The 26,761-nt window shown below is 37.6% G+C and overlaps 1 protein-coding gene across 3 annotated transcripts in view; it reads left to right on the forward strand.

Moving 5' to 3' along the window:
• UPF2 (UPF2 regulator of nonsense mediated mRNA decay) overlaps window positions 1-25,068 on the forward strand; it is a 102,407-nt gene extending 77,339 nt beyond the window's left edge. For 2 of the 3 annotated variants that reach the window (XM_049100847.1, XM_025445054.3), the window contains exons 16-22: window positions 293-432; window positions 2,935-3,039; window positions 3,337-3,435; window positions 6,301-6,468; window positions 15,753-15,894; window positions 17,058-17,178; window positions 23,764-25,068. In XM_049100847.1, coding sequence (XP_048956804.1) covers window positions 293-432; window positions 2,935-3,039; window positions 3,337-3,435; window positions 6,301-6,468; window positions 15,753-15,894; window positions 17,058-17,178; window positions 23,764-23,773 — 785 coding nt within the window. In that variant the 3' untranslated portion in view covers window positions 23,774-25,068. Of the gene's footprint in view, window positions 1-292; window positions 433-2,934; window positions 3,040-3,336; window positions 3,436-6,300; window positions 6,469-15,752; window positions 15,895-17,057; window positions 17,183-23,763 lie in introns of those variants that run through there. The other variant, XM_025445056.3, reaches the window with a different exon arrangement.
• Window positions 25,069-26,761: the final 1,693 nt, after the last annotated feature.

The raw sequence follows: 26,761 nt of genomic DNA on the forward strand, positions 1-26,761 counted from the left end.
TCTTCTGAAATGGAGATAAACAGAAGCTGAAAGAGAAAAAATACATATATGTTTGTATACACATATAGATGCTGGTTTATGTATATGATGAATGTTTACTGCTTTTTTTGTTGAAATGAAAGCCTCTAATTTTTATAAAATGTTTTTCAAATAATTTTAAATTGTATTCTTATTTTAGTCTGAGAAATTGGCTGCTGAATTATCTTACTTGATACATACTTTTGAATTAAGTTGTATAATATTGAAAATTTACCCTTTTTAATGTACTTTTCCATTTTCTCCTCATTTCAAGGCCTAGTTAATGACAAAGATTCCAAAGATTCTATGACAGAAGGAGAAAATCTTGAAGAGGATGAAGAAGAAGAAGAAGGAGGAGCTGAAACTGAAGAACAATCTGGAAATGAAAGTGAAGTAAATGAACCAGAAGAAGAGGTGATGACTTTTATTTATAGCCAATAGGTACATTTGTACAAGAGTATATTGATTATTTAAGCCAGACTTCCTTAATGTATAAAATAAAATCTCCTTAGTTTTTTTTATAGGAACTGTAACCAGTAGTGTATTTCTGTTAGAAAACCCATGGAATTAAGGTGTTTTTTTTTGTTTGTTTTTATTTTTAAGAAAATCATAGTATTGATCAGAGGATCATAGGACATTTTTTTATTAGGACCATTTTTAAGAGTAGATTTTGCTGCTGCATTATTTAAACAGAATCTAATAAATTAAACATCCTTAGTAAATTTGTCACCGAAAAAGTGACTCATTTTCCTACAAATTTCTTATCTGAAGATTTGGGATGTATTTCCTCTTTTTCAAAAGTAAATGTCTATAATTTTGAAAGTTGTATCATTTTTAACCATTGCTTACTTTTCCATTTGCAGTTGTGAATATCCTACATGATTTATGTTTGTTTGCTAAGTATAGAAAAATAACAGTGTTCAATTGATGTTGGCCTGAGCCTCATCCAGAAGGAGAAGTGAAAAGATGTGGTTTAATAAATGAAGTTGGAAGAGTTTGCTTCTCCTCCTACCTAAGACCACTCTTTCCCACAGCTGTTCTCCAAGCATAGGGAGAACATTGTTAGAGAAGATAGGTTGATTAATAAGAGCAGTGTGAGATATTCAACTGCTTGCTTCAGCTGTGAAAGAAAAGGGCTAGAGTTCACTCTTCAGACAAGTTGTACTTTGTTTTCATCTTGGTCCTCACCTTGGTCCTTGGCTCCATATGGCCTGTTGAAGTTATTCCTAGCACCCAAATGAAAATATTTCCTCCTGAATATCAGCTGTGTAAATTTAAAGATAACTTTAAAGTAAATGTTCTGCTACAATTTAATATTTTGTAGCATTTACATAATTTAACAGTAAGTACAAGATTTATCATTGTAAATGCAAATAATATTTACATTACCATTTCTCATACCACCTACCTCTCATGAGGTAGGTGAGAAAATAAGGCACAGGTAAGTTAATTTGCCCAAAATCTCATAGTAGGAAGTGGTGAGCCAGTATCTGGACTCAGACAATGTGACTTGTGTGCTGCCCCTCCTGCTTTCCTCAGCCAGCGTTTGTGATCCATTCACTTCCTGATCCTACAGATTATTGTGTAAAATAGGGATTAGGATAGTGGAATTCTTGTTCAGCATTTCAATTTCAAAAGTTAATCCATTTTATTTTGCCTGGGTAATATAATAAAGGGTAAGGAGAAAAAAATGCATTTTAGCTTAGTGTAACTTAATTTTTGAATAGGAAGTATTTATTAAATGTTAAGAAATGATTACTTTTTTCAAGCAAATTTAAGAGCATCTCTTAAGAGCAAATTTGATTTTGAATCATAAACTTATGTTTTAAAAAGTCATTACATTTGAAATAAGTAAATGTATTTCTTACATTCCCAGAATATTTCCACTTCAGAAACAGTAAAAAAAACTTCAAATATCTATATAGTGAATTAATAAGACACTATTTGGACTGTGGGAATTGTTATGTATACCAAAAGAGTTGTAACATTTAAATAATTCATTTTCTCTTGGATTATTTCTCATTCACTATTTCTCTTAACACAATGAAAAGAAGCTGAGTTTAGTGTAGACTTTTTTTTAAACTGAGAGTGAATTGTGTTGTTGAAAGTGGAAGAATAGGCAGATGGGTACAAACTGTGTGCTTTTTGTGTGTGTGTGTGCCCTTTTGAAAAATCACTCAAGTTCTGTCCAGTCTTCTGTTTGAAAAAGAAATTTGGCTGATAGAAGAAGAGCTGGGGACATTGGCAGGAGAGGATGGAGAGAAGTGGTGAGGGGGATCAGAATGTCTAGTTCCTCTGCTTAATAAGGAATGTGTCTTCGGGCAAGTCACTTAATTTATCCAAGCCTTAGTTTTTTCATGTATAAAAATGAAGACATGAAAGCTTATCCTACCTTCCTCAGAATTCAGTAGAGCAAACAAAATGAAGTATGTGAGAGCACCTTCCAAGCTGAGGTGCTTTATACAATGTAGCACTTTATAAATTTAGTGTCCTTGCTTTCAGCTGCTAACCATGTTAAATTTGAACTATTTATTGAGTTTCATTCCAGAGTTAGATGGGTATTAAAGAAATACTATGAGAAATATAGTCTCAAAATAGGGAAGAGAAAAAAAAATAGGGAAGAGAAATAACACAAAAGCTTCAGGAAGCTCATTCCTTGTGCAATTCAAGGAAGAGTCTCTACAAAGGATCTTTGTATTATTAGATCAGTAGAAGATAGTGAATGGGGTTTCAGCTACTGGTGTGCATTAGTTTTCAGTTAAGGCTGCCAGCTGACTTTGCCCTGAGTTGTAGGCAGACTGCTGGAACTTGAGAATAATGAACGATTATACAGAAGTATTTGAATCTTAAGGCATGTAAAATATAGTAACCCTTTTCAAGATGTTTTAATTTTCCACTAATGTTAAATAATTTCAGGAGGGTTCTGATAATGATGATGATGAAGGCGAGGAGGAAGAGGAAGAGAATACTGATTACCTTACAGATTCCAATAAAGAGAACGAAACTGATGAAGAAAATACTGTATGTATGGCTGAAAACTGACTTTTGAAATCATGCAACATTCTCATTATTATTTTAGTTTTAGTCACTGAAGGTGTGTTTCTTGTGATTATTGAAAAATACTCCTTTGGAAATTCATTTTCAGCTTGTTTTCCTAAGTACTTTACTATATTAATAAGTTTTTTTAGCATAATCATATTACATACTTTGCTTATTCATTCATTGAGTTATGTTGAACCAAGTTATCAGTACAAAAGACTCTGTTCTCCAAAACTTTATAGTTAAGATTTGTCTGGTTTCTTGTTTTGTTTTAATAAGGAGGTAATGATTAAGGGAGGTGGACTTAAGCATGTACCTTGTGTGGAAGATGAGGACTTCATTCAAGCTCTGGATAAAATGATGCTGGAAAATCTTCAGGTACAAATCGGTTACTCTACTCCTTAAGTGTCTTCTCACTATAGAATACTGCAGCATGTTCAGTTCTGGAGACAGGGGTCTCCGCATGTAAACATTTGCCTCTGCAGCAGCTTTTTCCTCATTTATACAGCTTGCAGCTGCCAGTACTTCTTGTATCCCACATCCCCATTTGCACATTTCTTTGATATACACTGCGGGAAAATAAATAGTAGTAGTAAATGTAAGACTTAGAACAGAGTAATTTCACTATACCAGTCTCTGCCTTTTCTCTCTGAAGTCCTATCTGTTTCTAAGACCTTTTTACTTCTAGTTTGTTTAGGATTCAAACTTTGCCAAAGATAAATATTTGGAGAAATTTAATATACCAAATTCTTAAGTTTGATTTAAAATTTGAACAACTTATTGTAAATATTTAGAGGAATATTGGTCATTCATTTGATGTTTAAAGAACTGTTGTTTAATATATTCTTGACAATACCCTGGATTTTATAAAAAGCTCCATCTTCGCAGTAATTTAGGTTAATTATATTTTTCATTAGTTAGAGGTCATATACCTTGGACTCTTTACTACTACCTTGTATATGGCTGTTGTTAAACCCATTAGTGACTCAAGGAAAGAGCTTCTTTTGGGGAAAGGGAATGAGGGCCCTATGCTGTAGGCTCATTGGAAAATAGGGAGGAAGTAAAAATACTAGATACAGAGACAAGGGACTTTTGAGGAGTTTTACTAGAAAGGGAGGAGAAAGGGGGAGGTAACGAGGTAAAAGAGGAGGGCTATTTTTAGGATGGAAGATATTATAGTCTTTCTGAGCTGATGGAGTAGTTCTTTAGGAAAGAAATCTGGATTTTACTTTCATGGATGCTACAGGGCCAGTAGCTATGATAAGGTACAAATTCATGTTTTAGGTATATTAGGCCAATTTGCTTCTTCCTACTTATTTTAAAGTTTCTTCATATATAAAAATATCATGAAGTCTTAAATTCATGTTACTTAGGAGCATAAGTTATCAAATAAGACATAATCATATTCCCTTTGGAGAGACAGATAAGCAGTTTATTCCCTTTGTAGGCTATATATATAGCCTACAAAATAACACAGGGTTCATAGCTGTACTATAGCAACAGATCCTATAAGCCAGTGATGCTGAGTGATGCAGCCAATCAGTGACCCAGGATTTTTTTGTTGATTGAAAAAAATTAGGTAAAATCATGCTGAAAATCACTGATAATCAAAGATAAGCAAATTAAGATGAGCCTTTTTATCAGATTATCAGATATTAAGATAATAATACCCATTGTGGTTAATATGGATAAACATCTACATTTGGAATATGTAAATTGGCCCAGCCTTTTAAGAAAAATTTAGTATGCCTGTCAAATGGGCATGCTATTTGATCTAAAAATTTACCTTACTAACTTTCTCTCAAATGCATGAAATTAAATATACTAAGATGTCATACTGTAATAGAAAAAAAAGTCTAGACTGTCACTAGAGGACCAACTATATAAGTGAGGCGAGCTATGTAATTAACTCTGTATATACAACTAGAAAGACACCCATGACAGAATCAAAAAGAAGAAAAACGTGTGTAATATAGAACAGTATACATAGTTGCAGCTTATATTTATATTAGTAAGTAATTTATGAATCAAGTGATCTAACCTGATCTTTTCAGATTTTAAGTAAAAAGTCTTTATAAATCTTACAAACCTTGGAGAACTTCTGGCAAATTCTAATAAATTGGAGCTTAGAAATAAAACTTTACACCTTTATTACCTTTTTATTTGATGTGAAGTCTTTTGAAAATAGGGAGCCTATATCAAAAGACCATTTAAATTGTAGTAAAGCAATTTCAAAACCTTCATGGCCTTTCAGGATTACCTGCTTAGCTTTGAAGAATCATGCTCAGCTCTTTCCTCATTTGTATTCCATCAGCAAATATAGAAAATACATGCAGTTCCTGAAATGCACCATGCTGTTTCATGCCTTTGCTCTTGCACCTACCTGTTCTTCCCCTTCCTAAATTCCCTCCATATCCCCAAATTGCTCTGCTACCATCTACTTATTAGAAATCATATGAAGCCTTAAAGGCATTCTTAAGTCTCCCATTTTTATTCAGTCTTTTATGAAATCTCACATGTACCCACTCCCAACCAGACCTGTACCCCCAACCCAGGTTATATATATAACTTGGGTAAATTGTGATTAATTTATTTCTCTCTCTTACTTAAGTTATGAGCTCTGAGGGTAGAGACTATGTTTTTAGTATTAGTACCCCTAAGCGTAATGCACAGTAAGTCTTCAATAAAGGTTTGGTTAAATAATTGGTTGATAAATCCAGTGTAAATGTTAAAAACTTGATATTAACAAAGCAAACAAATCTGAACATTAATAGATTTCATTCATTCTTAAATATTAATTGAGCACCTGTGGTATGTAAAACACTGCTAAGAACACCCCGGGAAGGGTGTCCAGTGTTGAACCCCACTAGCCTAGTGGAAGATTCTCACAGATGAGCAGACACTTATGACACAGGATAATTATGACGGAAGATGTGTGGTATGGGTATGCATTTCAGGAGCAAGTGAAGTTAGGAGAACCGACAGCATTGTGTTTGGGCTTGGGAGAGGCTGCAGAGATAAACAGGAGCCAGTCACATAGGCCTGCCAAGTCATATGTAAAGAGTTGGGAGCAGGGTGGGGTGGGGGACTCCATTTCAGCTACCTCTCAGAAAGATTACTTTGCCTCTAATAATTAGTGTGTTTTAAGAAATATGGCACTGAATGAATTGTTTGCAACTTGTATTTACATATACTGACGTGTACCTTAGAGTATATTTATATTTTTTCATTTCCGTCTTTAAGCAACGAAGTGGTGAATCTGTCAAAGTGCACCAACTTGATGTTGCTATTCCCTTGCATCTCAAAAGCCAGCTGAGGAAAGGGCCCCCACTTGGTGGTGGGGAGGGAGAAACAGAGTCTGCAGACACGATGCCGTTTGTCATGTTAACTAGAAAAGGCAATAAACAACAGGTAAGAGACTGTCCTCTCTACATTCACAATTGATTGTTCGCAAGTTTAAGTAGTAACTGTTTTGTAGGTTCTAAGTTTATCATTTGCCTATAAGAGGAAAGAGTTAGAAATATTTAAAGTATTCAGTGGTAGAAATAATTTTATTTATTATATGTATGGAAGACACATCTGACTTCTGTTGAATGGATACTTTTAAAGGAAAGGACATTTAAATTTTAAATTCTTCTATATTAGAATATATAAATAATTTGACTTTCAGGAGGAAGGTTTCATAAGTAAGCTCAGGGTAGAAAAGGAAAGGAAGATGATGACAGATACAGCTCAAGAAAATCTTCATTTGTTAAGATTTCTCTTGAAAATCGTTTTTTGGGGGCACCGGGTGGCTCAGTTAGTTAAGTGTCTGCCTTTGGCTCAAGTTGTAATCCCAGGGTGCTGGGATTGAGCCCCATGTCAGGTTCCCTACTCAGCAGGGAGCCTGCTTCTTCCTCTCCCTCTGCCCTCCTGACCCTACTTGTGCTCGTTCTCTCTCTCTCTCAAATAAATACCATCTTAAAAAAAAAAAAGAAAATCATTGTTTTTTTACCTTTGATCCTTTTCCATTCTCCTTATACTGCTTCCCCTATCTTTCCTTATCTTATAGACGCTCCTCAAAATCATTTCCCTGACTGCTAGTTGTTACTTTAGAGATTTATATACTCATTCCTCAAACACTTACTGATTATTGAGCATCTACTACTGCCAAAAATACCAGCTGCTGAGGCTATGGAGATAGATAAGATAAAGTCCTGTCCTTGTGAACTCACATCCTGCCAAGGGTGATAGACAAATGTATTTGCAGAATGCAACGTGCTATGAAGAAAAAAAAAAAAAGCCCAATTCTCAGACACAGCTCTAGGATATATCCCCCATCACCAGTTCTATAAAAGTTTTCCCACATTAACATTATGCCTCCTAGCATTGATGGGATCTTGTGATAATCGGCAACATTTTTTTATTTAGCTTTTAGTGGTATGTAAAATAATGGAGCATCTTAAAATTAAGGGAATGTTAGATTCTATGAAATATGGTGGCTACCACAACTTAGAGACAAGCTGTATTCTTTCAGTTAGTCCTGTAACAGGTAATTTGATGTTCACTGTATGCACCAGGCACTGTCCCAGGTGCAGAATGTACAGCAGTTACCAGAGTCCCTCCTCTGGAGGTGGTGAGGGGAGACTTTTCATTCCAGTGCTGAGAGGCAGACAGTGAAGAAATATATAATGTTGGGCAGCCCGGGTGGCTCAGCAGTTTAGTGCCGCCTTCAGCCCAGGGTGTGATCCTAGAGACCCAGGATCGAGTCCCACGTCGGGCTCCCTGCATGGAGTGGAACCTGCTTCTCCCTCTGCCTGTGTCTCTGCCTCTCTCTCTCTCTCTCTCTCTCTCTCTCTCTCTCTGTCTCTCAGGAATAAATAAATAAAATCTTAAAAAAAAAAAAAAGAAATACATAATGTCAGGAGACATGGGGAAAATGCTATGAAGGAAAATAAAGTAAAATAGAGGCTAGAGAGAGACTGGGGTGTGGAGAGAGGGGTGCTGAAGGTGATGGTCTACAAGACGTCTAATGAGAGAACATCTGTGATGGAAAGGATAGTTGTTCCTCTCCACTAGTACAGCCACGAAGAGATGACGCCCAAATTAATTTTTATCTTTGCTTTTGTCAAGTAACCTCTCCTATACTCAGAGGTTCAGAGTTGTTCAGGATACCATTATTTTGCTATATTGCAAGTAAATCTTGAGGTGCAAAACTGTACACCACTTAGAATCCTGGCAAGAGGGCCAGGGAAGGCTTCACATCACATTGTATGTCAGTAGTTAACTTTGGCTTAGTCTTGGTGCACTGCTGTGTCTTTCAGAAACTGCCTTCATAATTCTTTTCCCGTCATGGCCCCTCCATCCCTGTTGCTGGGGTTATTGCTTTTTTAGGAGAGCTCTGTCCTCATCCACCCTTAGGCCAAGTTTGAGCTCTGGCATTTCCCCCGTACCCCCATCCTCTACTCAGCCCCTAGGAAAATAAGGGGGTGTTTTGACCAAGATCCTACACTTGGTCTTGAACCAAGATCTTTGCAAAACTGCTCTCCTCAGAGCACCTGAAACTGCCAGTTCATCACGGTTCGCAGGATTCTCAAAGCCCAGAGTTTGTTTTCTTTTTTAGGGATTACTTCATTCTCTGAGCTTCACTTTTTTATTTCATCATTACATTTTAGGTCTGCTTCATTCTCTGTTTTCTTTAAAAGCTCTTAGCTCCTCCCCTGTGCCCCATACCAGATTTTTTTTTAAAGATTTTATTTGTTTATTCATAAAAGACACAGAGAAGCAGAAACATAAGCTGAGGGAGAAGCAGGTTTCCTGTGAGGAGCCTGATGCGGGATTGTGACCTGAGTCAAAGGAGACTCTCAACCACTGAGCCACCCAGGTGTCCCCCCATACCAGATTTTCTGAGCACAAAAGAGTTTTTTTCCATTGTGAAGGGCAGTACATGGCAACTTCAGTTAGATACGTCTGGTTCCCATTTCAGTTCTGCTGAATGTTTGTATCACTGGCAAACATCTTGTGAACCACTTTTCTTTATTTTTATTTGAGAGACAGTATGAGCACAAAAGTTAAATAATCTGTTTTCTTCATTTGTCCTTCCCTTTTGTGAGGCACATGTGAAAATTCATTTTAACTTTGTCAAGTCATAGCCAGTTTGACCTTTTTAGAACATGTAGGCATAAATTAAACCATAGCCTGTCCTGAGAAACTTCTGCGCTTTGAAAGGTAAGTTCATTTCAGCAGTCTTAAATTCTAAATTGCATTGATCAAAGTAAAAATATGTGTTCATTTTTTAGAAGGAATATTTTTGGCGTATATATTCTGTATAACCCATATAACTTTATACAAAACGAGGAATGGAAATTCATATTTCTTAAAATATGAAAGTTTAATTTTTAAGGAAACATTTTCATTGAACTTTATTAAAAATATTAAACATGAAATGAGAGCTCAGAGTACTTGGTTATTAAGTACATTTTCAACTCATAAAGTTTATTTGGAATTTTGGAAAGTGTTCAATTTTAGGAACATTATTTGAAGAAACATCACTGGTATTTTGTGGTCTGAAAAAGAAAGTTATTTTGTTCAGATTTTTATTTCTTTATTTAACTTTTGGGTGTTGGCCCTTCTGGTGCAACAGTTTTTCTAGAAATGTGAAATCTTTTGCCTTATAGGAATCTTTAGTTCTTAGGTGAATGATCTCTTTGTGCACCAGATTTGTGCTCAGAAAGAACTTTCTTCTGTAGTTATTAGGAAAATAAAAATTTGTACTAAGGAAATGAGTAGTTGAAAAGAGGATAATGCTATTTATATTTTATTTTTCTAGATTTAAATATTTATGAACTAGAATAATGAATTTAAAAAATATTTTGATCATTAAAACAAGTTTTAATGTAATAGAACTATTATATCATATTTTAATGAGCTTTTTTGATTGCTTTAAACAAATATATAGTATATTTATTATAGCTTAATACTCGTAAACAACTCAACTTTTTTGCAATAAATATTTATAAGGAATCATTTGTTTTATATATCTTTTGACTGGAGCAATTTATACTGGGATTGTGAGTGTGCATGTGTGTGTATGTTTCAATTTCAGCTACAGTTATGAAGTAGCTTTAAAATACAACCTAGGGCAGCCCCGGTGGCTCAGCAGTTTAGCACCGCCCTCAGTCCAGGGTGTGATCCCGGAGACCTGGGACTGAGTCCCACGTCGGGCTCCCTGCAGGGAGCCCGCCTCTCCCTCTGCCTGTGTCTCTGCCTCTCTCTCTGTGTGTGTCTCTATGAATAAATAAATAAAATCTTAAAAAAAAAAAATACAACATAAATCAGATCCTGGGTGGGCTCAGTGGTTTGGCGCCTGCCTTCGGCCCAGGGTGCTATCCTGGAGACCTGGGATTGAGTCCCACATCGGGCTCCTTGCATGGAGCCTGCTTCTCCCTCTGCCTGTGTCTCTACCTCTCTCTCTCTCTGTCTGTCTGTCTCTATCTCTCATGAATAAATAAAATAAAATCTTTAGAAAATAAAATAAAATATAAGCTAAATCACCTTCATTGGATGCCCTGATTTTTTTCCATTGTGAAGGGCAGTACATGGCAACTTCAGTTAGATACGTCTTGGTTTCCATTCCAATTTAGCTGCTGAATGTTTGTATCACTGGCAAACATCTTGTGAACCACTTTTCTTATCTTTATTTTTATTTATTTGAGAGACAGTATGAGCACATCTATGACTAGTTTTCCAAATTAGTAATTTCTATTTCTGTAACCTTTAAGCAATTCCACTTCTACGTATCTATACTATAGACTATACTTCCGCAAATATATAAAGATATTTATAGGAATGTTTACAGCAGCAGTTGGGGATGGCCAGGAATATGGGTAGGTGGGGTAGGGGAAAGATACCTTTGGACTTTAATGCATTTTGTATTACTTGAATAAATTATTAAAAAAAGAATCACTGCCAAATTCTAAGTCATTTTCTGTCCCTAGTACCAAATAGATGCTTTATTTGAGATGATAAGGGTAAAGAGAGGTGAAAATTTGAGTTCCTCAAGGTAAGTTAGACTCCAATATTAAAATGCTCTTACTTATTCAGCTAGCTGGTTTTCCTGAGAAGCTTTACAAACTGGTTTTAAATGTATATACAAACACAGAAAGAGTGACATATTACTGTTTCACAAAATACTCAAGGCAAAGCAGCCCAATAAGAAAGGCAGACATAATTTCTTGATCACCATGAAATCACAAGCTGCAATTCTAAGATGTTTCTATCTGTCACCACATTAACACAAAGAAAAGAGGGTGGGCCGTCACCCCCCCCCCCCCCCTTACTGGGTTCCTGATAATATTTGAACTGTCCTTCATAATTCAGTACTGATGAGATTAATAATTATGGTACTTATCACACTAATGAAGTAGTATAAAACATTATAAAAGAAATTTCATAATGATTTGATCAAAAATGTGAAAAATATAGGTTTCTATTTATTTATAAGACTGATCTGATACAAGTTTTGCAAAGGAAAATATTCTCGAGTACTTAAAAAGGATATAAAAGAGATAGTAATAGATACAGAGAGCACAGGACACAAATTTCCTGATGCCACCCTTACCAAGTGCCTTTACTGTAAAGCTGCCAAAACATTTTTTTAAAAAAGTTACAACTTTATAGCAAATTAGATGACAAAAAAATTGAAGCCACTCAAACTAGATTTTCTGGAGTAATAATTGTTATAAAGGTGATTTATTTATATATTTTTAAATATTTTCTTTATTTATTCATGAGAGACAGAAAAAGAGGCAGAGACACAAGCAGAGAAAGAAGCAGACTCCATGCAGGGAGCCCGATGTAGGACTTGATTCCGGGACTCCAGGATCATGCCTTGGGCCAAAGCCAGTGAGCTACCCGGGCTGCCCTTGGTTGATTTGTTTTTAATACTGAATATGAACTTAATGCAGTTTGACAGTGTTTTTAAGAGCCTTAAAGAGTTGATAAATGACTCTTGAAACCTAACAGGTATTTTGTATTTCACTGAGACAGTACTCCGCATTGCCAGATTTCTTACTTATAGTAAAAATAAAATAATTGTGATAATAGTAACAGCTAAAACATATTGAATTACTAGTGTAAAAAAAAAATACTAGTGTATTTCAGACATTGTTCTTTTATGTGCAATTCTATATTTAAAACTAATGTGTATTAATTTATGTAGCTCTGTTTATTGATTTATACTGGTAGGTTAAATTTTATTTAGAATCTTTGTGTTAGATATCTGGTAATCCGATTTCATAATTGTATTCTGTTACGGGAAGATTAGAAAATTGCTTCAAGTCATCATTCTAGAAATGATTCTTATAGTTGTGGTCTTTCTAGAATTTGACATCTCTGTCTCTGCTGTCAATAATCTGGCCCACCCTGTTTGCAGTGTCTAATTCAGATTTTATCTACCAATAGTTTATAGCACCTGGATTTGAAAAAGCAGGCGCAACAGAATGCTTTCCTCATGAATAGTGCTGAAAATTAAAAATTTCATTTTGAATTAATGTGACCAATCAGTAATTCTCCTTAAGAAGAGTAAATTTATTACTTTTTATTTCTTTTATTTTTCTTTCACATAATTAGGTAACATGTAAAGAGTGGCAGAAAATTCATTTTGACTGAACTTTTCCACTAACTTACTTTTTGTGTGTCTTCCTGATTGTGAAAAATAAAAGGTTTATTAGAATGATGGCCATTTTATTTGAACTTTGTTTCAGTAGTTTTTGTTAGTAAAAATAAGACACAGTTGGGGCAAGTGCCATCTGAGACAGACACATTCCTGATGCAGACTATATTACACAGGCCTCAAAACATATACAGAAGTAGTCAGCGTTTTAGTTTTTACTTGGTGATTGTCAGTCATATTCTGCTAAGAAGATAATGTTTTTAGTTGACTGGTGATTTTTATTTTGCTGCAGCTTTAGTTTCAGCTGTATAGTTAACTACTGAGGGTAGCTATTATTCTGAACTTTGTTATTTTGAGGCATTATTAATAGGTAATATTTGTGGAGAACCTACTGTGTGCTAGTCACTGTACTGTACACTGTACATATGTCTCAGTCTCACAGCAACCCTAAAAGGTAGTGTTCATATCCTCATTTTATAGCTGAGAGAAAGTACACTCTTAAGTGCTTTGCTAAATTGTAGTAATAAATAGTAGGGCTGAGCTGTGAACCCCATCTGTCTGACCACAAAAATCCATGGTCTTCTTTACAGCAGTGCCTGGCAAGTGTACATTTCATGAAAGCCCTGATTGTAATGTGGAACTGAAAGGAAGTTTGAGGGAAGGGCAGGAAAACACAGAATTCATAATTGTGGGTGAAGGAAAAATGGACCATCGTCAAACCATATACAGTAGAATTTAGAAATAACCCACAACTTGCAGTTTCTAAAGGAGATGTAGTTAAGAGGGTGTGGAGGATTTTTCTTTTCTTTAAAGATTTTTATTTACTTATTTTAGAGAGAGCACAGGGTGAGAGTGAGATGGAGAAGCAGACTCCTTACTGAGCAGGGATCCCCATGTGGGGCTTAATCCCAGGACCCCGGGATCATGACCTGAGTCAAAGGCAGATGCTTGACTGAGCCACCCAGGTGCCCCTAGGCGCTTTTTTAAAAAATTGGAATGTAGTTGACCTGCAGGAGTACTTTTTTTTTTTAAAAGAAGATTTTATTTGTCTAATCATGTGAGACACAGAGGCAGAGACATAGGCAGAGGAAGAAGCAGACCCCCTGCAGGGAGCCCGAGATCATGACCTGAGCCGAAGGTAGACACTCAATAGCTGAGCCATCCAGGCATCCTGAGGAAGTACTTTTTAAAAGGTTATGTTCAGGGTCGTAAGAACAAGGAAAGGTAATCCCACTGTTATAGAGAGATTTTTTGGGGGGGAGAACAACTTATTTTTGCTTTTTTCAATAAGGAAGATTTCAATCTGGAAAGGTAAGTTTAAGATTGGGTAAAATTAGTGCCAAAAGGGATAATTTATCTACTTTAAATGAGTCCCAGTCTTTAGGCAAAAACAAGTTATATCCTCAAAGACTGAAATAACTTCTATGTGTTATTGTAGAGCAGTTGTCGTTAAACTTCGAAAGTCTTTCAGAATGAGACAGTAGTCAAAAGATGCATAATGGGCAAATAATTTCCTTGTTCAAAGAGCAAGGGAAAAAAAGTACGTTCTGGAGACAATACAATCCAATAAACTTGATGTCAACTTTTAGCATAATTCTAGATTAAATTTTAAAAAATGATTTTAGTCATGAGGAAAATGAAGATTAAAACCAAAATGAAAATACCACTCTTTACTCACTAGAATGGGTAAAATTATAAAGACTGGCCATACCAAGTGTTGACAAGGGTGTAGAGGAACCGGGACTCTCATTCACTAGTGAGTGTAAAATGATGCAACTACTTTGGAAAACATTTTTGTAGTTTCTTAAAAAGTAAAATACACCACAGGGCGCTGGGCTGGCTCAGTAGAGCATGTGACTCTTGATTTCGGAGCCATGAGTTCAAGCCTCATTGTGAGTATAGAGTTTACTTTAAAAAAATAAAAAAAGTAAAATGCACCAGCCATTCCCAGCTTTTCATTATTAGCATTTTGCATTTAAGAGAATTGGAGACCTATGTCCACACAAACATAAGTTTAATAACCCAAAAGAGAAACCCCAAGTGAGTAAATAAGCAAATTGTAGTGCATTCATACAAGTATATTCTACAATAAAAACGAACAAACTGTTCATGCATACAGCAACATAGATGCATCTCAGAACCATTGTGGGAAGTAAAAGAAGCTGGACAAAATAATGTGTTGTATGATTGAATCTACATAAAATTTTAGGAAGTTCAAACTAATCAGTAGTGATAGAAATGAGGTCAGCAGTTGCTTGGGGGTAGGGCAGGGGAAGAGATGGGTTACAGAGGAACAGAGGAGCCTCTTGAAGCAATGGACATGCTCATTATCTTGATAGCAGTGAGGTTTTCTTGATTGTATGTGTATGTGTTTTTTTCTTTAAAAGATGGTTTTGAGCTCATAAATAGAAAGGGTAGTTGCAAGGAATCTGTACTTGACCAGTAAGAGCACATTAAGTCAGACTCATCTCATTGGGAAGAGTGAGTGAGGTCTGCTAGGCTGGTAGCCAAATTGACTACCTCAAATATATTTTTATTTTGATACAGGAAATAGTTATCTACTGTAATAAAAAATGAAATGCAGTTAGTTTGGTTTGTAGATGTTTCACACCCACACTTAAGATTTTTCACCTTAGTGTATCTGGCCTGGTGCATTTAATGTTCTGGGAATTACATTTTAAGAGGACTTAATAAAAAGTGCATCATATTAAAGAGACTACCAAAAGAGGACATTTGAGATAATGTGAAGAATCAGATTGTTCAATTAGATTCAGATGAATCAGAGACTTACATAGTATTAAGCTTTACTAATCATTTCAAGGATGCAAGCATTCAAAATGGCATAGATCAATCAGAGAGAGTTCTGGGATCTTGACCACAGGTCTCTGTGTCCTTATGTTCTTAGATGATACTGTCTTTATTGACTAACAGGAAAGATATTATTTTTCTAAACTTGTTTAATTCTACTTAGCATTTTATTTGAAATCTTTTTTTTCTTCGATTTTCTCAAGCCATTTGTGATTTCCTTGTTATTTTTTCTCAGTTTAAGATCCTTAATGTACCCATGTCTTCCCAACTTGCTGCAAATCACTGGAACCAGCAACAGGCAGAACAAGAAGAGAGGATGAGAATGAAAAAACTCACACTAGATATCAATGAACGGCAAGAGCAAGAAGATTATCAAGGTATGCAATCATTTATAGGACAGAAGTGGAAAATTTGGATGTCTTTTGGGCTTTTTAAATATAGAATACCAGAGTTCTTACCCTCCCCCTCCTTTTCACAACATCTTTGTAAATATTGAGCCTAAGAAATTGTTTTTATATTCCATTCTGTTTTCATTTTTTCCCACTTACAAAATAACAGTAATATAATTTTCATCCTATTTTGCTAACTCCATAATTCAGTTAGATTCTGTGCTGTTATAGTTATGTTTGTAACTGAGATAATCATTTTTAATTGTCTCATGTTTCCAGTCATCTGTGAGCAAATTAATTCAACACATATTATTATCTCATTTTGTCTATTTGGGAATCTTGTCTCGAGGACCGCTTCTTCAAATTTGAGGGTGTACTCAGATTAAGATTCTAGTTTTGCGCAGATATACCCTACACTCTTCAATTAACTGTAACCTTATGTATAGAGTCCATGAACCTCATAAACCAGCCTCTTGACATTTCTGTGGCGCCCAGATTTTAGAGCCATTAACATGGTTGTTTATATAGCACTGTACTGACAAACTGCTTTTTGTGCAAGAGACATTGTTAAGTAAATAAACATTAGGTTTTCTTTCTTTGAATCTCTCTTGTAGAGTCTCTTCTGGTTGATATCAACATTTTTAACAATCAGTAATAGCCAATGGTGTAAGTGCTTACTATGGGCTGGACACTATCTTACGTATTTTTTACAAAGCACTTAACCCTCACCACAATTCCAGGAGATAAGTGCTTATTATTACCCCCATTTGGCATTTAGGGAAATGAACCGGAAGTCCTGTAGCTAATAAGCTAATAAGTGGCAGATCTGGGATTTGAACCAATATTGTCTGGCTCCAGATGTGTTTGTAGCTATTGAACCAGACTGCTTCTCATACTGTTTTACTGCCTCACAAGACACTTACATAGTGGCCAAATTGACATTGGATATTAAATGCTTCCAGAGCATGTCTCCTCCCTGATGTACTCTTTCAGAACTTCTTAATCATTGTAGTCTGTGTAATGGTGGTTTTTCTTTAATCGCTTACCTGACAGAACTAAAAGACTTCATCTCCTTAGGGGTTTATTTGCTTCACAGAGGGGAATGCATTTATGAGAGTTAACCACCTTTTCTGTTTTGCTCTTGCTTACAGAAATGCTGCAGTCTCTTGCCCAGCGCCCAGCTCCAGCAAACACCAATCGGGAGCGGCGCCCTCGTTACCAACATCCAAAGGGAGCACCTAATGCGGATCTAATCTTTAAGACTGGTGGGAGGTAGGACCATCTCTCTCTCTCCTTTTTCTTCCTTTAGCTACTTATTTTTCACGAGGTATGAATAAATTGGATAGTTCTGGATTATACTTACTGATAAAGGCCTAATTAGCAAAATAGAAAAGTCTTTGAGTTGTAAGTATTTGAGAAAAAGAAAAAATTATAAAATAATTACAGTTGTTTTTTAATTTCAGCCCCATTGATTTTGGCTTTCACTCTCTGAGTGGACTTCTTTGGATTCTTTACTTTTCTCTTTTGCATTCACAGAGATGACTAGTTATAGATGACACTTTTGTGTTAGAATTTTTCAAGTCAGTGTTAATGTTTACCAAAACCCAAAACCTGTATTCTACACTTTTAAGCCTGGAGGTTGAATTTGTTTTGACATGTTTTGTTTGTTTGTTTTTAATTATAAAATGTCCTGCTGAGATCCATGCCAGTTCTACTTAAACTTGAGTTGCTTAAAGTGAAACAGTTAAAATTCCATAAGGAATTTCACATAGAAGGTTTCCCTTTTTTGCAAAAAAAAAAATTTTTTTTTAAATTTAATTATTCATGAGAGACACAGAGAGGCAGGCAGAGGCTTAGGCAGAGGGAGAAGCAGGCTGTCTGCGGGACTCGATCCCAGGACCCTGGGATCATACCCTGGGCCGAAAACAGACTCTCAACCACTGAGCCACCGGGGCGCCCCTAGAGGATGTTTTCTAATAAGACCTACTCATCATCTTTTAAGGGGGAATATTATTTAAAGTTTTTCTGGGGGATGCCTGGGTGGTTCAGTGGTTGAGTGTCTGCCTTTGGCTCAGGGAGTGATCCCAGGATCTGGAATTGAGTCCTGCATTGGGCTCCCTGCGAAGAGCCTCCCTCCCTCTCTCTCTCTCTCTCTCTCTCCCCTCTCTCTCATGAATAAATAAATAAATATTAAAAAAAAATAAAGTTCTTCTGGGATTTGATCTAAAGACCCATACCATCAACTCAATTTTCTGTCTTGTGGTCAGGTTATAATCAAAGGTGACATTGGCTTTGCTGCTTTACTGATCTTCAAGATATTAGTGTTTAGGCTAAGGACGTAAAAGAGTCCCAAGGATGTCACTTGCTCTTGGGGGTGAGCAAAGTAGATGTGGAAGGAGTATGCTAAGGGTTGGGAGCAGAATAGTTCATTATTTGTGGACAACAGTGCCGAGAAAGTACAGGAGTCTCTGTCTTGTCTTCACTCTCTTTGCATGTTCTTCTTTTTTTTTTTTTCTTTTAAGATTTTATTTATTTATTCATGAGAGACACACAGAGAGAGAGAGGCAGAGACACAGGCAGAGGGAGAAGCCGGCTCCATGCAGGGAGCCCAATGTGGGACTCAATCTGGGACTCCAGGATCACACCCTGGGCTGAAGGCAGGCGCTAAACCACTGAGCCATCCAGGGATCCCCTGTTTATGTGTTCTTGATAACTTTTTTCTTTGACCTATATGCTCAGACAACTAATCAAATTACAGGTTAGAACATTGATTTGTCATAGCAGTTAAGGGGTCTATTTTTTAACATCTAGTGAGTATAATGTTTTTAGAAATCCAAGTTAGAACTGAAGTACAAGTTCATCTAATTAGGCATAAGATATTAGGTCATTTTTAATTATTCACACTTCATTAAAGTCCTTTAATAAAACCTTTTATTGCTACTAAAACGTAGAAGCTAGGTAGTTTTAACAGGCCATGAAAATTTTATTTTTCTGCTTTTACATTTCTTTACAGAGCATTAAATATGTATCAGTATTCTTGATAATACCCATTTCTCTTCTCATGATAGGTGAACAGAACTATTAGAATGTTTTTATCTTGATATTTTCCATCAACTTTGCTTTTCCATGTTAGAGCTTCACATCTCTGAATGGGATTATTTCTATTAATACCTAGTCTGTCTTGAATCACAGTGCAAATATAGTACATTTTCCTAATTTTTAAATGTTTGGGTAGACTTAAGAATCAGTAACTATGACATTTGATGCCTAATTGATACTCGCAATATGATTTGCCCCCCTGAGCTTACCTCACTCCTACTGCACTTACCACGGGTTCAGTTCTGCACCATGCCAAATTAAAAAGTACAAAAAAGGACAAAGTCTTTATGCACAAGCTTCTGGTCCAGTAGGAAAACTAAGTATAAGTATTTGAAAGAGCTAATTCTTTCAAGTCCAAGTCATATATTTATTTGAAAAAGTCATTGAAAATTTATTAAGTACCAGGCATTTCTTAAGCAACAGGGAAAAAAAATATGGGAAAACAGATGTCTAAACTTATATGCTAATAGATGTGTGATAGATGAACACAAACGTATGGCTTTCTTAGTTTGCTACCAGTTACTCAGTTTTTCAAAATTCTCTTTGTTAACTTCTTGTTTCTTCCCCTCCCTCCAGTGCTATTTAACCAAACTTGGAAGGATTGGCCATATTTGCTCTTTACTCCTCACCTCTCACTGCTGTGGCTAACTGCAGTCTCCTGCCTGCCCCCAGCCGCCTCCCAGGGGTCCATTCTGTCTCTTTCAGGCTGCCTCACCAGCACTTAGCATGTGGACCCCTCCTTGACATACTCTCTTCTCTGGACTCATGTGGCTCTCCTGTCTTCTGGTCTTTCTCTTCCTCCTTGACTCCTCCTCCTGTCTCCTGACTCCTTTATGGACTAGCCTCTGCCTGGAGATGCTGGTGTCCCTCAGGGTCAGTCCTAGCCCCTCCACTCCTACCCCTGCATACTCTCCGTGGGAGGTGTCCTTCCCTCCTGTGACCCAGTTATCTTCCCTTGCTCCAGCTCAGGTCACACATTTTCGTTTCTGACTGTATATCCACCTGTCTTCTAAACAACCACCTAGAAGGTATGTCACCTGCTCCCAGCCTCTGTCCTCCTATCTTCTCTGGCTCAGCAAGTGGAGGCACTGCCGGGCCAGTTGTCCACACTAGAAAAGTTTGGACTGTTGTCTCCCTCGGTTCCCATATCTAGTTAATTAACAATTCTTGATTCTACTACTGAATGCTTCTCACACTTGCCTATTTATTCTACCTCCACTGCTGGAGGAGGTAGATCAAGCTAGATCAAGCTACCATCACCTCTTGTAGGATTGCTGCTAGCAGCCCCCTGATCTACTTCTCAGTCTCCAATATCAGCCCCTTCCAATTCCTTCTCATTGATGTACTCACATGTTCTTTCTAAAATGTACATCTGTTGTCTGGGTAAATGAACTTTTCTGCTTAAAACCAGTGGCTCCTCATGGCTTATAGGATAAAGTCCAAACTCCTAAACTCGGTTACCATGGCCCTACATGAACTGGGGGTGGTTGGTTGTATTTACCTTATTGGCCTTAACTCTTTCTCTTCCTCTATTCCAAACAAAGCTGGCCTTTTAATCCTTCTAGTTAATGTTCTCTGTTTGGAACTTTCTCATGCTTTCCTTTAGGGATATCTCCTGCTCTTCTTTCAGATCTTACCTTGATATTCTTCAAATCTGATGTAGGTTGGTGCGTATATGCTGCCCTCATTCACTGTATATTTCTACAGATCTTATCCTGTGTAATCCATCACTTGCTACCATGTCTTTATCTAAACCTCGTGAGACTGAAGATTGAGAGCAGAAATGAAGCCTTGTCTTGTTTTTTTATAATTCTGTAGCTCTTGTGCCTAGCACATAGTAAATGCGCAATTAATATTTGTGGAATGGACAAAGAAACTTTTAAAAATCTGTATTTAGGGCATCCCTGGGTGGCCCAGCGGTTTAGTGCCTGCCTTTGGCCCAGGACGTGATCCTGGAGTCCCGGGATCGAGTCCCACATCAGGCTGCCTGCATGGAGCCTGCTTCTACCTCTGCCTGTGTCTCTGCCTCTCTCTCTCTCTCTCTCTCTCTCTCTCTCTCTCTGTGTGTCTCTCATGAATAAATAAATAAATAAAAATCTTTTTAAAAATCTGTATTTAGTCATCTAATAAACTTTTTCCCTAAGCTTTGCTCCCTCTTTCCTCGTTTCCTGATTTTGTGAAAGTCCAATTCTTGAGCTATTATCTCTTCCTGTTTTAAATTATTTCTTGAAGCCATAACTTAATAAAAAATGCTAACTTGTCCATCATTCTTAAAAAATGGCTCTCTCTCTGAGGTATTATTATAATATTTTTAAAGCCAGTGCTCTTATAATACAGATGTGAGTGAACATGGTAGAGGAATAAGCAATCACAGAAACCTAAGTTTTTGACCCATTCAAACACTAAATGTTCTTTGACTTTTTTTTTTTTTTAAGATTTTATTTATTCATGAGACGCAGAGAGAGAGAGGCAGAGACACAGGCAGAGGGAGAAGCAGGCTCCCTGCAGGGAGCCCGATGTGGGACTAGATCCTGGGACCCCAGTATCACACCCTGGGCCTAAGGCAGGTGCCAAATCGCTGAGCCACCCAGGGATCCCCAACCATTTTTTTAAACATAAGTTTTAAGTGAAGAAATGTCATTTGAAGGAACATAACTGGTGGGGTGAAGTCTCCTGGTGGTTTGGCACCTCTTTTTTATTCTATTTTTAACACTGGGCCAGACCATAGAAAGATGTGTATCTGGAGCAGTGGTTCATCAGATCCCTTAGGGACAACGTGCTGTGAGGTGAATCCCTAAACAGGAGGAAGGAGAAAACTCGAATCAGGTCTGAGAAACTTTTCAACTTGACTCTTAACGTGACTACTGTTTATTTTTTAAAATTAGTTATTAATATTGTCAATGTTATATGGCAGATAAGGTGAAAATTCATTTGGACATTGTTATTAAAGCAGATTTTGATAGGTTCCTAGACATTAGTTATAATGATGTAAAATTTTTCTAATCACAAGGAATTCTTAAAATAAGCTGTAAATTAAAGTTGCAGCCATTCTCACTGGGCAGTGATGCCCTAACAGCATAAGCATTTGCTTATAATGAGTTAAAATGGCAATAGTGTTCTAGTAAAATAGTTAACCAATGCAGAAAAGGTAGTTTTCTACTCTGCCAGTGTTGAAAATACTGTGAAACTTCACAACTTTGGCAAGTGTTAGTGCTGATACGGTTTCTGTGCTAAAATTCATATGAATTAGACCAGTGCTCCTTAAACTTTAAAATTACATTATATGTATATATATATATTTTTTAGACAGAGTACATGCCTGAGCTGAGGACGGTGGGAGGGCAGAGGGAGAATGAGTCCTAAGTGGTTCCACATCCAGCATGGAGCCCGATGTGAGGCTCAGTCTCACGGCCCTGAGATCCTGACCTGAGCCTTAATCAAGAGTTGGCCTCTCAATCAACTGAGCCACCCAGGTGCCCCTAAAATACTATATTTTAACCATAGTGACTCATACTAAACTGCTTCTTCTCACTCGTTTCTAACATCTCCCAGGTGATGTCAAAACTGCTGGAACAAAGATCACACTCTGAGTATGGAGTTACACTATCAGAATTTTTTTGATCCATCTTGAAAAGATGTGCATTTTTTATTAGGTATTTTCTTTATGTCCCTGTGTAAACCTAAATAAATGATATTTTTGTTGTAAATAGTGTCCCTTGTAGAATAATGCTTAATCCAAAGTGTACATTTAAATTACTTTTTGAGCTCTTAAATTTTTAAATCTCTCAAAATGACTGTTTGCCTATATAAAGCAGTCAAATAACATTCTAGCCTATATTAAGGGATATATTTATCTTATGAAAGACTGGACATTTCTTTTCCTGTCATTTATTGTACTTATTTAAAATACTCTATCTTAGACCATTGGTCTTGACTTCAGGAAAAAGACTTTCTTTCTCTCAGGGGATACTTGTGTTATTGAACTTGTTCCGTTCAGTTCCAGTCCTGTTATAGATCTATCCAGCCAAAGATACTTTTCCATATTCGCATCTCATTCTTCGAAATCAGTTTCTTGCTCACGTAAGCTGCTTTTGTGAGTAGTGAACTGTTAGCTAGCACCGCTGGAAGGAAGTAGCACACATTGACTGACAGGCCATGGTGGACAGGCGTCCACAGGTTTGCCTCCTCCTGAGCACTGTGAAGGAGGGTCTGTTCAGGGTCCCTCCCTTAGCTTCTGCTGCTTGGCCTGTCTTTGCATCTCTTGGCTCTGAAGTACTGTTGATCCCTGCAGCTCCATCATCACCTGGCATTCTCCCTATAAGTGTGTCTCTGTCCACATTTCCCCTCCTTAGGAGGACACAGGCTGGACCAGGGGCCTGGCCTACCTCAGTGTGGCCTTTTCTTAACAAATTGCATCTGCACTGACCCTTCCCAAGTTTGGTCGCATCCTGAGGTGCTGGCATTAGACTTCAGCCTGGGGACTTGGGGACACCAACCCTATACTCAGCTTTTTAGAAAGTAATTATAGCAGAGACTCCAGGGCCACCCACCTGCCGGCCATCAGAATTGCTCTTTCTGATGGCCCTCTGCTCCTGTTGTTTCTTAGTCCAGTAGGAGTGTATGTGCTCATTAAGAAACACCAATTTACCTGGGAGGCATTCATAAAACAGTGGTTGGTGGTGTTGAGGGGGCCTTTTCTTACCACAAGCTTGCCCTCAGTACTAGTTCTTTTTAACATTGCCCTGTTTGTGCCTCCAGGAGACGTTGATCCAGCAGCACGTGTCATTTCATTAGGTCCTGTATCTGATGTTGTGGATAGTGGAGTCCTCCAGCAATTGAATGAGAGCAGTGGACACATCTCAGCATGTCGGTCTAGAGAGTTGCGAATCTAAACCTGGGACAGGCTGGGGCCATGAGGCGGGAACAGCAGCCTCTGCCAACACCGGAACAAGCCGACGCTTCCAGATAAGGCGGAAAGGCCTTTTGTAATGGAAATCACGTGAGGGTTAATCTTCTCTTGAGAATGGCAGTCAAGAAATGAGACGGTTAACTTGACTCCTGAGCAGTTACACCCAGAAGAGCGTCAGTGAGATGACTGAGCCAGAGAAGAGACGGTTGTGATGGTAATGGTATGGGGGAAATGAACTTGAGGTTTAAATTTGATTTGAGTTACAGTGTCTCTGAATTGAACATCCCATGTTGGAAGAAGATACATTTGGGGGCTCCAGGACTACAGTAGAAAAGTATAGAGCAAGCAGTAAAATCTTCTAGTAAAAACTTACATGCAGGACAACAAAATGATGAAAGATAACCAAATACCAGATAATCCACCAGGAAGGCTTTTGTTTAGGAATTTGTTTCAAGAGGAACAAGGGATGAGGGAGAAAATCAGTTTTATCCATCAGAGTCAGTAATACGAAGTTGCCTATTAGGGTAAAAGAAAAATGTGAAGACTTTTGCTATACCAAGAGCATGAGTTCAGATGGCTTAGGGGAGTCTGACACCAGCCCAAGAACAGGGAGATTTGAGCCCATTGTAAGTATCATTGAAAACAAACAGCGTGCGGTCAGCATGTCACAGGAAATGGACGAAGGACAACAAGAAGGGGATCAGAAGATTTTGTTGACCTTCATGGGTTTACAGCCTCTGTCTCTAAACAAAGTATGGAAACAGTAGAGCTTTTATTTTGCGTTTGTTTTTGTTTTTGTTTTGTTTTGTTTGTTTTGTTCCCCCACCCCCACCCCAGCCCCACTAAATAGAAATGAGGGTTCTTAGTCTGTTTCTGGCGATCTGTTAATTTATTAGGGTAGTTGTCTTCCGTTGGCTTTCCGGTAGGCATAGTAAATTAAGTTGAAGAGCACCTCCGTATGCTACAACTTGATTACATCTTTTTTTCTAGCTATTTTGCATTTTTTCTTTTACCATGTTTCAGTTTCTGCATGTAGAATTAAATAAGACACAAAACTTGTAAAGTTGTAACATTTCACATGGAAATGCTGCCCGATCTTCACCAGCTTCAGAAATCTGACCTTTGCCGATGCTGCAATAAAGTGTTGTAATTTAGATTTGGCATGGTTGCGTTTTTTATTTGGCTTGGGTTTTGGAAATTCATTAAATGTGTAGATCTGTGTCTTCCAGGGTCACCCCTGTCCTTTCCGACAGTCTCAGACCATTCCTGTGTTTGCATGGTTTTCCTGGGTGCCTGGTCAGCTCGCCCATGGGTTTGTGCAGAGGGAAGCCACGGAGTCGAGTAGAATAAGCATTTTCAGAACGGGCTTAAAGCTGGTTAGGATGGGACAGGTTGACACAGCCTGGCCCAGCGTGAGGCAGTGTTCACAGTCTTACCATGTGTGTGCAGCACGGTTGACAAAAGCTTCTGTGCGACTCAGAAGGGAATCACAAGAACCATTGTTTTCAGTTTCTTTCCAGGTGTTCATTTCAAGGCAGCCTTACACAATCCAAAAAAAATGATTGTAATCACTATTGCTAAAATTTCTAAAAATTCATCTGAGAGTCATCAGATTTGAAAAGAAATAAACTTTGAATTAGAAAAGGAAGTTTCAAAACTCCACTTAATTCCCTAACCCCATGTTCCCACCCTCATCTCCATCTTTATCATTGTTCGATATGCCATTACTTGTGATTCTGTGTTGGGGACAATGGTTTACTTTTTTTTTTTTTTTTTTTTTGTATTCTAAGTTTTAAATTGTTAGAGGGAGCCAAGGTTAATTCTAATGTGTATCATGTACAAGGCAGAGAGTATCTGAAAATTAGCTGTGATAATTCACCTTCAGTCTTTAATTTAGAAAGAGTAAGGTCACTAGTGGGTGTCACATGTTGTGGGAACCATCAAGAAAGTGGACCAAACAAGATGGTGTGTAGCATGGGTACTTTATTCAGTTAGATTACTGGAACAAAGGTAGATTACTGGTGACGAAATAGCACCATGGAAGATAGTTTATGTGTTAACCACCAGCAAGCTTGCTTATGTTAAAAATAAATAAGGGAAGCCTCCTGACTTCTAGGAAACATTCTGATTCTCATAACTTTGTCACAGTGTTTTAGGCCTCTTTTTCCTCTTATGGCCCATCAAAGATGAGCAGGTGTTAACAGATCAGATACCAGACTTTGATCCTTTGATTCTGTTTGGGAACTAATGAGCCAAAAAGGCCTCTTGGCAGCCCAAAAGTCCCTCTTTAGGTGAGTGCCTGCACTCTGCTGTGGGAGTTGCCCATACCTTGCATTCTCTGACTCTGCATATAGTCACCACAAACATCCCCATGTGAACCTCCAGGCCAGACAGAAGGAAGGAAGGACAATGGTAGTATGCAGTAGCTGGAGGAGGTGAAGAGGAGCAGGACTAGAAACCTAACAATCACGTGAGCAAGACACACACAAAAGATAAGAGAGCATGGTGCAGAGCCAGGCTGGTGGTCCTGGAGCGTGTGGAATGTCAGTCCCGGAAGAAACAGTGAACAGATGGTGAATCATCTTGCAGGGTGCGGTGACTTCACACCACTTGATGTAGTGAAGTCAGTCATTGGTGGTAATCAGAATTTTGGTAATCCGCAGAAATAACATTCTTTTTTTTATAGGAAGGAAATAGGCCCAAAGTGGTGAGGCCAATGGCAAAGAGAGCCCTCAGATTTCCTAATAACTCCCACTGTAGTGTATAAAATCTTAATAGCACTTATAATGGAAAACCTAACGTTTAAAAAGCAGCAAAATCTCTTATAAAAGGCAGAGGTGAAACATC

This window comes from Canis lupus, chromosome 2, assembly GCF_003254725.2.
Source record: "Canis lupus dingo isolate Sandy chromosome 2, ASM325472v2, whole genome shotgun sequence".
Lineage (NCBI taxonomy): Eukaryota > Metazoa > Chordata > Mammalia > Carnivora > Canidae > Canis > Canis lupus.